The following is a 17,844-nucleotide window of genomic DNA, read 5'->3' on the forward strand; positions in this document are numbered from 1 at the left end:
TCAATAACATTAGACATAAATTCAAACTGAAAAATCATCAGCGAACCTAAAAAATAATCCTTATTCGGCTGACGGTAAATTGTTCTCCTAAGAATAGAGCTGCCAAATGATCAAATCAAAACGTTGATAATGTGTGACGTCATAATTACTGCTTTCAGTTTGCGTGTTTTGAAAGTTTGATGTGTGTACTCCGTCTTCGTGGAATTTCTTAATGGCATGAAAATAGAATATGCTATTATATGTCTTTAAGCCAAAAAACAAATTTCTAAAAGGCTTTTGTTGTTCTGTGAATATTTCTTTTCGGATTGAGAAATTCCATCTTTTATATTGTTCTAATGATTATAATATTTATTTATAAGATGCTTTGTTGTCTTTTTAATATTTGTGTAAACTTGCATATGTTTTGCATACTTTCTAAAACTAAAATACAACCACGGCTTTTTCGTTCCTGCCTCTATTTTTGCATACAATTCAAGATGGCGGATAAGGCGAAAAGGTCTATTCCGGCAACTTTTGGAAAAAAGTTAAGAAATTATCTCCATTATTTTTTAAATATAAACTGCTTGAGCAAGCTGTAGCAAAATTAAAGATGGGTGACGAAACAACGACAATAGTGAAGGAGGAAATTTAGAGTTTAATCGATTTTTTATAATTTTTGAACTTTGACGTTAAGAGGTGGGGGTGGGGGGGGTTTCAAATTAGCGTCAATTTGACGTTAGTCGTGGGAAGAATCGATATGTGAGTGACCCCTAACTAACTTCTACTCCAGCAGAAATTTTCTTAATGCCAATACAATAGACCTTTTTTCAAAGAGGACGTCCTATTGAATAATCATGTAGTCCAGCCATAAAAACAATGATAGAGCCATGCATAATTACTGTATCATGCATATTGTAATAATTATGCATGGTTTTTATCATTGTTTTTCTGCTGGACTACATAATAATTCAACAGGGTGGCCTCTTTGAAAAAAGGTCTATATGACGAAATATTATCATCTTGCTTGGCAATTGGAGCTTTGAAACTATGTTATATCTCTCTTTTTCGACTTCAACTGGACTGATAGATTACAGAGTCATCAAAATGAATACAACAGCTAAAAACTGCAGCCAAACTGACAAAAAAGCAACAAATTTCATAATTTCTGTCATCTGCTAAACGCCATCTTGAAAGTTTGTTTATGTTTTCAATTTTTCCCCTAACATTACGTCATTTATCCATCCCGTGATCGCGTATAAAATCAGGACCGATTTCGGGTAACGGTTTTTGCCTACAGAGGACACGGACCTGTGACTGGCTCCCTTCAGTCGTGGTCAGAAAGAAATTCATAGAAATCGGTTGTGGAGCAAGAAAGGAATACTATTTAAAATGGTAGATCAAGTAGCGACGATGCAAAATTCGCGCCAAATTTTGTGGAAAGAAGCATGGCTGGAGCAAACTCACACAAGAACATGATGGATACTCAAAAGCATTTAGACCAGCAGATAAAGAAATTGAGAGAATTTTCTTTAGGATTGAAAGGAGTCCAGGTTTTAATTGAAAAAACTAAATCCAGGTACAGTAAATTAAATTTCATAGACGGTACTATAAATCTAGTAATCGATAATGCCAGACGGTGTCAATCGAACAACTTCGAACAAAAATCGCAATCGAACCAATCGAACGTAATCGAACGCGATCGAATAATTGCGATTCGATTGTCGAACGTAATCGAATCTCAATCGAACGGCCGATTCCTGGGTAATATTCGATTGCGTTCGAGTAAGGTTAGATTGGTTCGATTGATTGTTGACTATGTTCGATTGGTTCGATTGATTGTCAATAACATTGGATTAATCTTCGATATCGTTCGATTACGATTATGTACGATGAGTTTGATTGCGATTAAATTAAATTGGATCACTCTGTTAGAGCTTCTTAGCGTGGGCGGCCGAGCGCTTAAGTACCATACTAAAGCGAATAAAATCTAATACAATTGAATCAATCGAACGTAATCGAATACAATCGAACGTAATCGAAGCAATCGAACAGCAAATTCTGGGTAATATTCGATTGCCATTCGATTGCGTTCGACAATCGAATTGCAATTATTCGATTGCGCTCAATTGCGTTCGATTGATTCGGCGTTCGATTCGTTCGATTGACACCGTCTGGATAATGTGCGAAGTAATCGAACAACCACTTATTGATTAAGGATCCTCGACAAAAAATTTTAAAATTTTTTATCGGCATTAGGCCGATAAGGGGGTGGGGGGGGGTCCAACTACATACCGATAAAAAAACAGGTAAAACCAAACTATCAATTGGGCCTGCTGGCCTAAAGATTGACCCCCTTATTTCCCAGCCATTTTCCCCGCCATTTTGTGTGACTTTGCCCTGGGTTTCCTCAAGTAACTCATATCGCACATTCTGATTGGTCAGAGAAAATAAAAGTGGTTTTCGCGCGTGAATCGTGTGCCTTAAAAAAATTGGTGGAACTAGACTTGGTGTGACTTGGTTTCAGATTATTTTGAGGCGCTGCTACTGGAAACTGGAAACATATTTGATAAAATCGGAGGCTGGAAAGTACTCAATATAATCAAAGGTATTCAATATGATCGAAGGTAATCTCATGCAGCAAGTTACATGACTGGTTATTTGCAAGTCCCATGGGGCGATAGGCGGTAAGGAGGTGGGCGTTCTCTGATTCTCAAATTGGTGCCAGTCATTTTGAATGAAAACAAAAAAGTTAAAAAGGGCACGCTATCAGTGAAAGTTATCGTGACGTGCTATGGCAGAAAGTATGATTGATAAACTCGGTGGAGTTATCAAAACAAATTTGTTGTCAAAGAGATTTAACAATACAGGCCAGATATCAACAGTCTCATGTTTCGACCAATTGTCCCAAGTTAGCTCAGTTGAAGGTAGCCAACTACTCTAGAGCTTTATAGCAGAGCATAGGTTGCTGGGCGACCGCCTCAATAGGCCATTGGAAAATCAGATAAGAGCAAGCGGGTAAGTACCGCACGAGACGAGAGTGATTAATGCAAGCAATTGCAATTGAATCAATCAAACGTATAATATAATGAATACAATTGAATGTAAAAAAACACTCAAATTTTTATCAGCATTGGGCCGATAAGCTTCAAACCCTCTACCCCTATCGAGTTGATCTCACCTTTGCACCCGTTATCATTGATCTTGCCTTTGCACCCGTTATTGTTGATCTCGCCTTTGCACCCATTATCGTTGAGTTTTTGTCTATTTGCACCAACATTGAGTTTGTTCATACAACGCATTGATATTGTCAATCAAAACGAAAGTTAAAAAGGTGCAATGAAGTTGCAACATTTTGAAAGAAAAGGCAGCGCCCTGGCCAATGAAAAAGTAGGTTTTTTTAAGCTAATTAAGCTAATTCAAAGCTGTACTTTTAAAGTTGCAAATTTGCGTGCGAAGGTGAAAGCAAGTGAAATTGCATGCTTTTAGTGGAGTTTTTGGACGAAATGAGGAAGAAATTGGCAGAAAAGATTTTCTTCCTAATACTTGTTTTTTTATTGGTATGTAGTTGGACTCAGTCTCGGCCTTATCAGCCCAATGCCAATAAAAAATTTGAAAGTTTTTTGTCAAGGGCCCCTAATCGGAGCAATCAAACGGCAAATCCAGGGTAATATTGCTTTCGATTGAGTTCATTTGGCGTGCGATTCCCTCGATTGACATCGTCTGGCTATATAGAACCCCCTCTGAACCCCCACCAGAGACCAACAGTTTCATTAATGCACAGCTTTGCTGAGCAAATATCCTCATTAGAAACTCAATCTAAATTTACAAAAGAAGCCATAGCTCAAAGTTCTTAGAAAAATAACTACCCACTAGAAGTAGATGAGATTCAATCTGATCCAAAGGAAGACCTCCCAAATCGTATGCCACCTGTAAAGGAAAATATTAATGTTTTTCTATAGACTTTTTGTAGGAGGTGATGTCATGTCGTTTTATGCAAGTTTTACTTGTTGCATAATTTAGTTTGTCGACTTTTATATTATTTTTTTCATTTTAAAGACATTATTTAAAATTTTTGTAGGTTCAATCCTTGGCAAAGTGATTCTGAGCAAATCAAAAATATATTTGATGTACAAATTGAAGTTGCTGACTCACCTTGCATTTGTATGTTTTAATTTTTATGTTTTCAGATTTATAATTGTTTTCTTAATTGTACTATAATTGTACTAAACTAAAATGAAACCTTTGTTTTTGATTTCAGTCAAATCCGCCAAATCCGCCAAATTTTCTTTCTGCCAAAATTTCTTCCTTTAAGGTAGATGATATTTAATTAGAAGTTGTTTTTGTGGAATATTTTAACTAATTTTAAAACACGTTTCTTTTTTCAGGGGAATTCAATCTAGAGCATGCAGATCATTTTCCAGATGTGATATTTGCTGAAGAAGACGAAGAGTTTAATCCGGATATTACCTCATACACTGTGCATTTTTAAGAATCAGTTATTTTTATGTTCCACAATTCCTCAAAAACTTTCGATGGTCCACAGCAGTTTTTAACTTAAGTCAATCTCTTGACCAAACTTTCCTCAGAACAGAACTTCTTGTAAGCCTTTTTGATCATTAGAAATTGGATTCCCTTCTTCCACTTTTGTAAAACAAACATTTTATCCTTGAAAATTTCAGAGCTTGTCTGACTGGGACATTAAGAAAGACACAAAATTGCAAGAGTTTGTTCTGGAACTTTCTCGATCATATGTGCAATATCAAAAAGAGAAACTTCAATGCTACGATCAAATAAAAGAAGAATTTCAAATATTCTTCAAGGACCATTCAGAACTGGCTAATGAATGTGAACTACAGATTGCGAAAGGAGGGCAGAAAGCACATGTTAGTATATTGAGCAGATCGCAAAGGTTTAAGCTATAACCTTTCAAATAAATATTTTTACATTTTTAATGTTTACAAAACATCATAAAAGATATATGACTTTATTCTTCTTTTCAGACATACAGTGATATCATAACATTTTTGGTTCCGATCAAATGTGACTGTTCAGATGTACCACCAACATTCAAAAAGGTATCATAGTTAATATTGGTATTTGAGATAATTGTTGCAAGCTTGATTTGAAGTGAAATCTTATTTACAGTTTTGAGCTTTTTTTTTCAGCTAAGTAGTTGGTATTAGTTAATTTTAGTTAGATTTAGAACCATTATTGAAGAGGGCCTATTGAAAGAAGTCATTGCATTGATGTCAAAAGAGGGATATGCATTGACTATAAACATCCAACTTTCTTTCAGCCAAGATTTTTTATTCATTTTTTTTTAAATCACTTTTTTTCATTGTAGGCATCTTCTCTCAAAAAATGCCAAAAATGATATCCCAAAGCCGACGTCCCCTTTAATTCACATTTAGAATAAGCAGGGCGAAAAGTGGGCCATCTAAACCAGAGCTGAGTCGCCAAGCTTGCATTGATCATTGTGATCAGAGTGATAGATGCTTTCTCTTCTTTTTTAGAAGAATTCAGGGAAGGATGTATCATATCTTCACATAAAATACGAATCACCAAATCAAACATCAGTCTCCTCAAAATTGATTCTCAACAACTCGCTCATCAGGTAGCTGGAAAAGTAGTTTTTTATCTAACTATAATTTTCCTGTTGTTTTGGTTAGCTACGAAATAGATAAAGTTATTCTGGCTAAGATCCTAAGCGTGAGAGGTACGTTTGCCATGTCTTATTGTCTAGATTGACTTTTCGAAATTTTCATCGGGAGCAATCAAGGTCGTAATATTCGATAAAAAAAGGAAAAAGCCCACAAATCTTATAGCCACAAACGATAGGGTCTAACTGCTCTAACTTAGGTTGGAAGGGTCAAGTTTTAACGCTGAGGATCCAAAAGCTCAAAAATGGTCCAATACGGCTCAGAATATAGACTGGAAGTCTATAAACCCCTTCCATATTGAAATATTCGAATAAATTTAACAAATAGCCTAAAAGCAACTTTCTCGTCCGAACTTTTAATTTCGAAAAACGAGAAAATTTTCGCCAAAATTCTCAATATATTTTGACGCAGATTGTGGGAGGTTAGATTTTATCACTTGCCTTAGAAGAAAGTCTCCGCTGCTAAGGGGTAATATCAAGCAGTTATTGGACAAAGTCGAATCCAATATTTTTCATATTGGATGAGACTGCGTCCAAATAAATGGTTTATTATCCGTTTATCGCTAAAACATTTCTCGTTTTCAAACATAATTCCAATTTATAAGCTCGTAAATCTGGTTTCTTGGTAGTTTTTTATTCAAAAGTCTTATTTTTATTTTGTGACGTAACGTCAAAAAGAAGATGCTCAATTGCCATTGAACTCGTTGTGTGACGTCAATTTTTGAAATATGTAGCCTCCATGGAAGCTATATATTCGAAAATATTGGACAGAAAAGAAGCCAATCAAATGTCGCTATTTACGCGCGTCGGATAATAAGTGCAATTATCAATATTTTGTTCTTTTAGTGTGTTAGGTGGCAGCTCAAATCTTCGGATTCCATCATATGGTTCTTTAAGTTTATCAAAGTATGTGGAGAAAGTGACTAAGCTTGTACAAAATACTGTTAGTATCTTTTATTTTTATAATTAATAATGCACTTTAAGACTCTCGCTTATTCGAACTTCTATGATTCAAATCTCTCTATAATTCGAATATATTCCCCTTCCCCATCAAGGAAAAACTCTCTTAACATAATTTCAATAATTCGAATTTCTCTGTAATTCGAACAAATAAGATTCCCCGTTCGAGTTCGAATTAGCGGGAGTCTACTATAATAAAACGTAATACGTAATTGGGTAAGAAAAAGTCGAAAAAATCCTTCCATACCAATTCCCCTATCTTTAATTCCGTATTAAAAGGTATTTTGAATTATTACAAAGTGTGACCAATTTCAAATGTTAAGAATTCCTACATTTTTCAAGAATTTATAATATTTATTTTTGATAAGCTCAGCTAGAATACTAAAATGCAGAAAATGATCTTTGTTGTGTCGTCTCTTCTTTGTTAGGTCGAAATGGTCAGTCAGGGATATCAAATGCGAAGACATTTCATATCATTACTAATCAAAGAACTTGGAAGGTTGGACAGAAAATTTTTTGAATTCTTTGATTCATGAAAGGGTCTGGGTTTGAGTTTACAATAAGATCTAATGTCTCTAAAATTTTTAAGTCTGAAATCAATGCACTGCAGTCAATCTACCTTGGTAAACTTAGAACCAAATCTCTCGTGGTGTTTTAATCTGATAATGCTGAAATAGCCGAAGTCTCTCCTAATCAAAGCCTAATTCGTACTAAGGACTATATTATTACAAGTCTAATGGAAAATATGTTTGTTCATTTTCTTAAGAAAACAGTTGCTTTGAGCCCACAAAGCTAAAATGTTCTTAAGTTGTTGTTCTTAATATTTTGGCCATCGAAGTCTTATGTTCTTATATAGTTTGTTCTTATAAAAAAAAACTTCTATCTTACAAAACAGGAGAATTATTTCAGAAGGGATTAACTTGATTAAATTATTTCTTTTTGCTTTGATATGATAGCTCAGCAATAGTTGAATATGATACCAAATTGTTCCTTGAAGCATGTTTTATGGTGGAACGCGAGGATGGTTTTGCTTGTTTGCTTCTTGGTAAGATTCATCAATGTTATTTGTGAGTTTATTGTGAGTTTATTGTGAGAATCTCTCCATGTCTGTTACTGCTGTGTCTTTTAACCCTTGGGCCGGATTTAGCTGACATGTTCTATACTTCATGATTAAAATTTTGATTTAAACGGGATAACACCTCTCTAGAAAACTAGGAAAGGGAGGTATAAACGAAAGGAGGAATTGCTTCTTTCTAGTCGGAAATGGATACTTTGCTTTTTTTGTACCAATTACTTTGCTGGGTGTAATGAAGAGGAGATCGTTTAAGAAGAGGGAATCAGATGCCAGTCTGCAGTTAGGCTGCACGCATCCAATTCCCGTACGAGAGTCACCCTAAATTTGAGGTTACCTGTTTCAATTTATAGCGTGTTTTTATTGCCATAACACAACTTTGATAAGACTGATTTGACTCTCCTTCGTTTTTGGAGTGAAGATACACAAAAAGCGTAAACGTTCAATCAGCCTGTTGGGGGTAACTCTCGGACGGGAATTTCATTCGCGATACGCATCCCCTCTATCAAGATAAGAGATGGGATTACAAAAGGGTGATACCAATAGGCTTCTTCAGAAATAGTCCCCCGCTGTTGAGGATATCGGATATCCAGGGGATTAACGATTTTTGTTCTAAGATGGATATCCAGGGGGTTGAGCATATTTTTAAGAGTGAATATCCAGGGGGTCTTTACTAATAAAGTAGGGGTTCGATACTTCGAAAAATCAATATCCTCAACAGCGGGGGTAAAATCTTTTTCTGGAAAAGCCCAATGGAATGGTTTATGTTTCAGTTTCATTGACGCGTCTTTATTCTGAAAAATCTCCGAAGATGGTGCTACAATCCATTTACAATGTGGACGGTGCTTCAAAGTTACCGAAACTTCAAGTGCCCTTAGAAGGATGTTTCCAAGATGTTGCTGGTGCTGGTGATGGTGTTGGAGAATGCAATGAGAATGAAGACATCAGAGTGGCGTTCATACGGTAAGTCCGGTTAATGAGATGTAGCCAGACGATCATTCTAAGTCATTATCATCATTTGATTTGGTATGTACGTGTCCCTAGAGAGAATATCAGGAAATTAAATACTTCTGCCCAAATGTTTTGTGTTTGATAAGGTTTCCAAAGAAGAATGGATTTTGTGCTCAGCACAGCGGTAGTATCCCGCAAATTAAGTTCAATGAGAATGAGTTCTATGTAGGCGAATGTTCTTCACACACTATTTTTTTCGTTCACAGAGAAGCCATCAACAAAACAGTCGAAGAATTGAGAGAAGTCGTCTTAAATGGAGTCCAATGAAAAGACGGTCATATACAAGAGAAAATCACGGTAAGATAGAAAACTTTTAAGGTTTTCTTTGTGTGGGAAATTTCTTAACGCCTTTAATCAAATTTTTAATCAAAAACATCAATTTTTTTCATTTGCTTGAAACGGTATATATAAATTTTTAAGAATGAGCCCGACTGACTACGAAGACTAAAATTTTAAGAACAAATTAAGGACATTTTTTAAGGCGCTTTGTGGACTCAACGATGTAAAAATAACAGATAACCAACTACCTCTAGAAGGCACTTCTCCCAAGAGAACAACCATTGTTTTCCTATTGAAATGAGCACTCTATTAAAAAGCTCTGTGTGCAGTGCGTGTTATGCTTTTAGCTAGATTTTGACACACTTTTTGACATCCACTGAATTGATAGAAAATTTGAATTTTATTTACTGCAAATTGTTTTCAAAAGATAAAGGTACCAATCTTTAGACAAATTGACTACGGATCGGCCTGATACCACTTAATCTTCATCTGGATAAATAAACGCTCATAAAATGCTGTTATCTGAAAAATATATGTGTGATTTGAAATGCGATATCTCACGTATGAAAAGTGCATGAAGGTTGCATGATACAAAATAAACAGATGAATGTTTATAGAACAATAATATCTAATTAGAAAATTCCTTCTGTGAGGCTGCCTATAGGAAAATACACTTTTTCTAACCCAAATTTTGGAAAAATATACATCACGTGATCGATTATGTCCAATAGAAGGTTGCAAATGAAGCAAGTTTTTATTTAATTGCACTTTTTACGATGCAAAATGTCATTCTTATTTTTACAACCGTAACACGGATGGTTTTTGAGAATCAAGGCAAGTTGGTTATCTATTATTTTTACATCGTTGGTGGACTCTAAAACACCTGATTCCTTACGAAAATGGACAAAAATCCTCATAAAATAGTGAATATAAGAACACGTTAAGAACATTAAAAGGTTTAAAACCCAAAAACTTAAGAACATCTAAAAGCTTAATTTTTGAATGTTCTTATAAAAAAGTTGTATTTAAGGGGAACAGGATTTTCAGAGAATTAGCTCAAACACTCGGGAATTCTTGGGTTACATACTTTGTAATAGCCAACTATGCATATTGTTTCAATTCTGCACTTTTATGATTTTAAGGTTTCTAAAAGCCCGAAAATTGAATAGAATGTATTCTTTTTGACTTGGTTTTAAGATTTCAATATTCCAATAATATTTCTAATAAACCTGAAAATTGCTCATTATTTCTGTGTGATCGTTAATAAGATTGAGAAATGGACAAAAGTTTGGGTATATTCATTGTCTAAAATTTTTCAAATTTAGCTGAACCACGTATACGGTAGTTTTCATATCCAGTCTTCCCCTCCGGGTCTTTTTTGAACTTTAGAAATGCAAAACAGCCTGAATACGGTTATTCAATCATATCAGCACAGTGCCGCAGGAAGCATTTTCATATTGGGGGGGCTGAAGTTTAGTGACACCGCGAGGGCCAACCCTGGTTTGGCTTGAGGGGAAAAATTTTGAAAATTAGAGGTCTAGATTGCTTAAAAATACACTCAAAACATGCACATAAAGACAATTATGACAAATTAAAAAAGAAAAACTTTGCATTTTGAAAAATAACCATTTTTGAAAAAATTATTGGGGGGCTTAGCCTCCCCTTGTCCCCCCCCAGTTGCTACGGCACTGCAGCACGTATCTTCTTTCCATCTTCTTTCAATATTATTTTTTGGGTTGTGTGAGGGTACCTCAGACTAGACAAGACTGGAAAATAAGTCTTATTTTGTCTTGGACTTTTGTGGTAACTTGTGTATTTTCATTTTTGGGCAATAACAAAAGTCGATTTTTAGGTTAAAACCCAAATCAAGGGTTCAGATCTTTCGAGAAAAAAACAACAAATTTTTGATTTTCTTCATTTTCTTTTTTCTCAATAAAGTTAGACTTCCACGGGGAAACCAGGTTTTTGCAACGTTTTGAGAAGCTATCTTTGAAATAATCTTGATCCTTTTTTTACATTTATCACACTCCTTCTAAGATAAAAACTAAAATGTTGAACTCGTGTGAAAATTTGCACTTTAACAAAAAGATTTAGGTACAATTGATTTCTTTTATCCCCGATTCGGATATTAATTTGTTTTAAATTGAAATTATCTAATAATAAATCAAATTTATTTTCTAATAATAAATCAAATTTATTTTTAAAATAATGAAAAAAGGATCGACCCTGACTTTTAAGTTCAAAGATTCTCTTACGATTAGGTACTCTTTGTTTTTATCATTTTTTATGAATGCTAAAAATTTATCACAATTACAAGGAGGCTTCAAAGTCCTATTTAACGGAACATAATTTGTTTCAATTAAAAGATTTAAGTAAAAATGAAAAGCAATGAAGAGCCCGCCCCCTCACTAGCGGTTTCTGTGATGACGTAAATCGTCATTTTCTCCATGACGGGCGTTTTTTGGTCTTTTTTTCACTTTTTTTTCGTATAATGAATAGATATTGGCGTTTTTATTTTTAGTTTTAAGAAAAATATTTGGCAATTTGGCGTGGTGAGGGCAGGGTTGCTGGGGAGGCTCTCAGCGAATTGACTTTAATATCGGCTCTATGTTATGTTTTGATAATAGTTCAAGAAGTGTTAAATTACGTGATTTTTCCTTTCGAGCAAAATTTTATAAATGGAATGGATCCAAAAAGGAGTTACAATTAAAAAGCAAAATCTAGCCTGTTTCAATATATAGACTATTATTTTCTAAGTTGTGAAAAGCTCTTAATATTTATAGGGTAAGACTGATAATGGAATCATGGAATTGCACAACAGCGTCAGAAACGCTAAATTTCGATTCCTCTCTTTTTTTAAGTCAGGGGGTTCAGTTAGTGTTTTTAATGAAGCCAAAAAAAAAGTTTACTTATATTCGAAAGGAAATTGAAAAACCAAAGCCTCGAATCAATAATTTATTAAATTTGTTGATTCTATCAAAATTAGGAGGAAAACTAAAAAAACACACTAAATAATAGAGGAAAAAGAAGGTGCTATTCATTTTAGGGTCCCCTGTTTTAGTCCCCCCTATTATAAGTATTGTTAGGATTTTCGTGCAAATAGATTTTAACATAGGGGAATCTGGAAAAACAATCATTCTAGTTCAAGTTACTCCATCGTCCACAACATCTCCGACTTTCTTGGGAACTTTTTAAATTTAACAAATCATATTTTGCCATGGAAAACTTCAAATTTGGAATTGTAATTTTTACTCTTTGCTTAGTTCTATGTAAGTTTTATTCTATAATTTTTATTTCGATGTGCAGTATTAATCCTGGACATTTTTGTTTTCTTTTTCAAATTTCTCCTGGGAATACACGGGTTTCGAATTAAATCTGGCGCGAGAGAAAAAATCAAGTAAATAAAAGGAGCGATAAGGGGAAATGCCTTATAAAAGGTTGATAGATTTCCTTTCTTCTCTTTTGAAAGCCAGGTGTTCATTCAAAAGATGTTTTTCTATTTTAAATTCAATAAAAGAAATATGATTAAACGATTGACTTTTTATTTTAATGTTTTTTGTTTTCATAATGACCCATAAAGTCTGTCAAAATGGAAAAATGAGCTAAAATTGCTTGATACACGGCCAATTTTCGTTCTGTTTACTTGATATTTTTCGTGCAAATTTACATGGGATCAAAGCTAAAGCTAAGCAAAAATTTAATTCGAAACCCGTGTATTCACAAAGTTTTAACTGAATAAAGGGCCTGTTACGAATTTTATTGCATTTTTGTCCATCCAACATGATTATTCAATGCGAGACCTTGAGGCTAGGAAAAGCAATATTTCAGTGTAAATTTTTCTTCATATGAGAGTCATTTAGATAGACATTGGAAGGTAAAAAAGTAAGTAAGTCTGCGACCGCAGTCGGAGACGACCCGAAGGCTCATCTTTCGATAGCTATCTACCCGAAGGTAGGGGAGGGCGCCACTCTTTCTCCCTGGATTGCTCCACTTAACCTTAATTGCTGATCATTAAGTAGAGAGGTATCAAGTACCATTTTGGGAATCTTTGGTATGACCCGGCTGGGGGTTAAAGCCACAACCTTGCGAACCGTAGCCGGATGCTCTACTACTGCACTACGGTCGCTTGGAAGGTAGATAAACGTCAGTTAAGATGAATTGCTCCACGTCCTCTAGATTGAGTTTCGGATGGACAAAATACACCAAATTTACTAGGTAAGGCTGTACTCAAGAGAAGCTTGTTCCTTCAATATTAACAAAAAAATGAAAAATAAATTTTTAAAGTGTAAGAAAGAAGAAGAATAATGGCTAATAATTTCAAAATTTTCAGAACACATAGCTTCAAACATTTTCTGCAATAATTTAAATCTTTTATCTCAAGACGGCTCACATCCATATTCTAAGTTTGCGGTTTATTGGTCTATCTCACGTTACTCATAATACATAATCTACTATTTACTAATTCATTATTTATTTACTTCAAAATTTGCTATAACCTATAACGGAACTCTCATCCGGAACACCCTTTCTCACAGACCCGCTGGGAACCCTTCCCACTGGAAAAATTGGGCAAAATATCATCCCCAGTGTAAAATTACACCCTCACTTTTGTCCCCAGCAGAAAATTATGCTCCATTTTTTTCCCCGCTGGATATAATCAAATAAGCAAATCCCCACTGCAAAATATTGTGCTATTTTTTCCGTTCCCACTAAGTTTTCTGGCTAGAAAACAATTAATAGGGTTCAAATCACGAAGGTATTTATTTGCCTTTCTTATTCGACAATAAATTTTGAATTAATGATTTTTCTTTAATGATTTAGTGGATCGCATACAAAGGAAATTTGAAAACAAATATTTTAAGACCGAAATTTTTAGGTCAAATATCATAATATGGTTATGCCATCTGTTTTCAAATCAAATATTGTTCAAATAATATTTCAAATTATTCCAACTATTATTTCAAATCCCTGTTAAAAAGGTTATTCTGATTGGGGTATTCTCATATGGAAATTTAGAAGCTGTTTCTGAAAAGATTTTGGGTATTTCCATCGGGCACATAAGACACGTAGGGCTAAAGGAGAAAGTCAAGGAAAAATTATAGTCTTTAATTTTCACCCGCCATTGATTTGGGACGACAGATCGAATCTCAATTCTATTTTTTTTTTAAATAATCCGTACGTTTTTGATGAAAGAAAATGTCATTCCATATTGAAAAGATAACTTTGTGTGGATTAGGCCTATGAGAAAGATCTCTAAAAATTTGAGAGACTATTGTTCCAATTTTTAGCTCAAAATTACCAGATTTTACGACCCTTTGAGGGAGTCAATTTTTTATATTAAGTAATCTTGGGAACCTTTCAGAGACTTATCAATGCCAATTTATCGTTTTTGTATCCCTTTGAGAGACTTTCGAGGGGTTAAAACAAAGTGACCTTATGGCTTGCACATACCCGACATCCATTTTGCCCAAGTACACCCCCCCCCCCGGTTTTGTTCAGTCAAAATATGCGAAATCGTATTGCCCCTTTCATAAAGACGAAAAGGTAATTCCAAACAAGAGCTAAAGCCATGGCCTCAAGAGTGAATACGTGTCATACGCAGTTTATCAGAATCTGCTCGGAGATTGGTACTTTACATGTTGCAAAATCAATTTTATTTATACTGTTAAATATTAATTTTGATAAAGTGGTCAAAACAAACCAGCCTCCTTAGCTTGAGTCGAGTCAGAAAAGGATTCGATGTATTGATCTGAGAATTTCATTAAATGTTGATTTGATTTGGCAGAACTCACTCAAACTCCCCGTTTTTTATTGTGTAAAATAAAACTTTCTTGTTTCTACTAAATAACCTGTAGAATTCATAGAGCCATTCATAAAACAAGGGGGTTGACCATAATCAAAATATTTGTAAATAAGTGTAGGAAAAATTGAGATGGAAAGGTCTTAGTCCTTATTAACGTTCTAACAACCACACTCTTTTCTTTTCGGGTAGAACCATTGGAAAATGTATGAAAAAGTTTATTATGATCCTAGTAGAACCTCTGCAGACCCTAGCCCGTGTTATGCCAAAGTATCACGGCGCTAGTGATATTTTGAAATAAATAAATTTTCACGCGTTCGCCAAAACTAAATTTCGCAAATGGAGCTTTTCGAAAAGTCTTGCTGGAAAAGATTTTTTCGAATTAACGACTTTTCTCAAATTTTATCCCCGTTTTTTGCGTTAAATTGAGGGCTAAAATCTAGCAATTACATATCTGAGAACTACGAAGCCGTCCAATAATGAACTTTTAAAGATACCATGATGGCTAATTCTAAGACCGAGTATTATTTTCGGAGCATGTCTCAAAAACATGAAAATTAACATGATTTTTGAAGACCATTAGCCGACAGAAAATTAGCAAACCAATGATTTACTGCGAAGGATACCATGATGAAGTTTCGCTGTAGGGGTGTTACCTAATTGCTTACGCCTTCATTTTCTCGAAAAACCGCAAAAACTAAAAAGTGCTGACGACAGCAAAACTTGTCTTTTAAATAACTCCAGTTTGGCTAAAGGTAGAAACATGAATTTGGACCAACCTTGTATATCATTAAATGGATCAAGGGTAAGTGGAGAAATTCAGGGAAAGGAGTGGCACCCTCCCCTACCTTCAGGTAGACAGCTATACGAAAAGGGAGCCTTCGGGTCGCCCTCGACTGCGGTCGCAAACTTACTTACAGGAAAAAACAGCGAGAGAGTTTCGAAGAAAACGTCAAACTTAACCAGCACTAAACCTTTTCCGGCAAAAAAAATCCGTTTGCGAATTTCCTTCGGTTTTGGGCTTATTTCTTAGATAGTGATTTCTCTTAGACTATAGCAAAGTCTAGTTTTGTTTACAAGTATTCTCTGCAAAGAACTTCTGGATACGGAAGCCTGATATAAGATCGAAACTTCGAATTAAAGATTTTTTCTTGTTCACTGGAAATAAGCATTAGTAAAGGAAATCTTCAACTAGAAATAAAAATGAAAATGTTTTGATAGAATTATTGAACAATATGGTCATACTAACTCTCTTAAATTGAAATAATGTAAATGCTATTTTTCATACCTTCTGTTACCCCCGCAAAGACGATATTTACAATCAGTTTACTGATTGTTTACCTGTCGATCAGTTTTTTTTATTTCCATTTTCATTTTCCCTCATTCATCATATGCTACACATAAAATCCTATCATGAACCTCAAAATGCAAAAAGAAACTATTTTCAATATTTTCAATTTCAAAGAATGTTGAAATTAGGAGATTTGTTTTGAGGTTTCGGTGATAAATAAGATTGATTGTGAAAAAGGTCTAGTTCTTTGTTTTTAATAAGATGTACTGTGAAGTCGGGTAACTTGCATCAGTAGAGGGAAACTTGCATAGCCATCAAATGACTGACCAATCAAAGCAGCAAAGTTTCAAAACAAATAAACTACGCTGCTTTGCTCGCTGCTCTACTCTACAATTTTTGTTTTGATTTAACTTTGTATTTTAATTTTAATGCCAGGTCATTCATTTGAGGGCTATGTATGTTAGCCTCCACTGATGCAAGTTACCCTATCTCACGGTATTTATTAGTCCAATTTGTGAGTCTAATAGAGCTCCTTATCTCACCATCACACCAAAAATAGCCCCCAGTGCCCGCTCCTTATCTAAAGAGTTGAGTAGTCAAAAAATTTACACCTGATGTATAAGAACGTCAACATTTTTAAAGCCTTATTGGACCTTTTGGGTTTTAAAGCGTTAAACATGTTCTTACAATGTTCTTTGAAGAGGTTTCGTTATTGTATTGACTTTTCTCCATTGGAAGGATCTTGGTTTGATAGACCTTTTCATAAATTACGTCACGAACATCACTTGCCTCGTATTCAAACAATTGCCATGGTGATTTATGTCTTGATTATTTTTTCAGGTCAATCGAGTTATTTATCAGGCTTGCTGAAACAGCACCATCACCTCAGTACTCGTGACGTCATGTCAACGCTGGAAGATGAATTCTTAGAATCTCTTTCGAAACGCGACGCTGTAGAAAACGAAAGTGAAAGTGAATATGAGGGCGGCATGGAAGAGAGAAGTACAACAACAACACCCGAGATTTGGGCGTTTTGTAATAATGTTAATCCGTATTCGTTGAAGCAGTGCACATGCGAATCGTTAATATGCAAGGACGGAGAGCGCAGAACGTGTGTTTTCAGTTCGGTGCAGTTAAAAATGGCTTTGAGTTGCCATTTGAAACGAGCCGTCACAGAAATCACAGATATTGAAAATTTAACTAAGAACGATTGCGAGTGTAAATTTCGAAGTTTGTAAAGTAGAAAGTTTTATTCATTTTTACTTTTCTTAAAAGTTATTTTTCATTTGAAATTAAATATTTCACTAGATGTAGCTCTTGTTTTGATTTTAATTTTTATTTTACATAGATACAGACACAGATTCTACAGACTCGATGACTTTGCCTTGATGTTGCAGAGAACCGAATAACAAAACTACATAATAGATAGACTAGAATCTACTTTTGGCTGAACTTTGCTTTTTGCTAATTTTTTATGACGCTGAGTCCAGTAAAGTAGACTAGGAGCGTTTGGCGAGGTCGCCATTTTGAAAAAAAATGTTGAAAAATCCAAATAACAATAAAACTACTTAGCAAAAGCATTTTACCATATACTACCGGGCCACTTAATCACGCCATCCAGTCTATAAAAAAGCTTTAAGTGGACCCCGGGCTACATAATAGATAGAGTTGATATTTTACGTGGATAGCCTATAATCTAGGATTTTTAGACAGTCTTTCGATGATTTTCACGAGGTCCACGGTCAGCCAGCTCGGCTATCTATGAACTGAATGAAACATTGGAAGGAGTGGGG

At 34.8% G+C, this 17,844-nt stretch overlaps 1 protein-coding gene across 1 annotated transcript; it reads left to right on the plus strand.

The window, feature by feature from the left end:
- Positions 1 to 1,366: 1,366 nt before the first annotated feature.
- LOC136812812 (BRISC and BRCA1-A complex member 2-like) lies at positions 1,367 to 17,364 on the plus strand. The gene is made up of 12 exons (XM_067069339.1): positions 1,367 to 1,555; positions 4,058 to 4,140; positions 4,365 to 4,456; positions 4,659 to 4,862; positions 4,980 to 5,054; positions 5,493 to 5,593; positions 6,485 to 6,581; positions 7,027 to 7,097; positions 7,555 to 7,643; positions 8,444 to 8,633; positions 8,888 to 8,978; positions 16,892 to 17,364. Exons 1-11 carry the CDS (start codon positions 1,425 to 1,427, stop codon positions 8,946 to 8,948), a joined length of 1,194 nt encoding a protein of 397 aa, XP_066925440.1. The 5' UTR covers positions 1,367 to 1,424; the 3' UTR covers positions 8,949 to 8,978; positions 16,892 to 17,364.
- The last annotated feature ends 480 nt before the right edge of the window (positions 17,365 to 17,844 follow it).

Source organism: Clytia hemisphaerica, unplaced genomic scaffold (genome assembly GCF_902728285.1).
Source record: "Clytia hemisphaerica strain Z4C2 unplaced genomic scaffold, Clytia hemisphaerica genome assembly, whole genome shotgun sequence".
In the NCBI taxonomy this organism is placed as follows: domain Eukaryota; kingdom Metazoa; phylum Cnidaria; class Hydrozoa; order Leptothecata; family Clytiidae; genus Clytia; species Clytia hemisphaerica.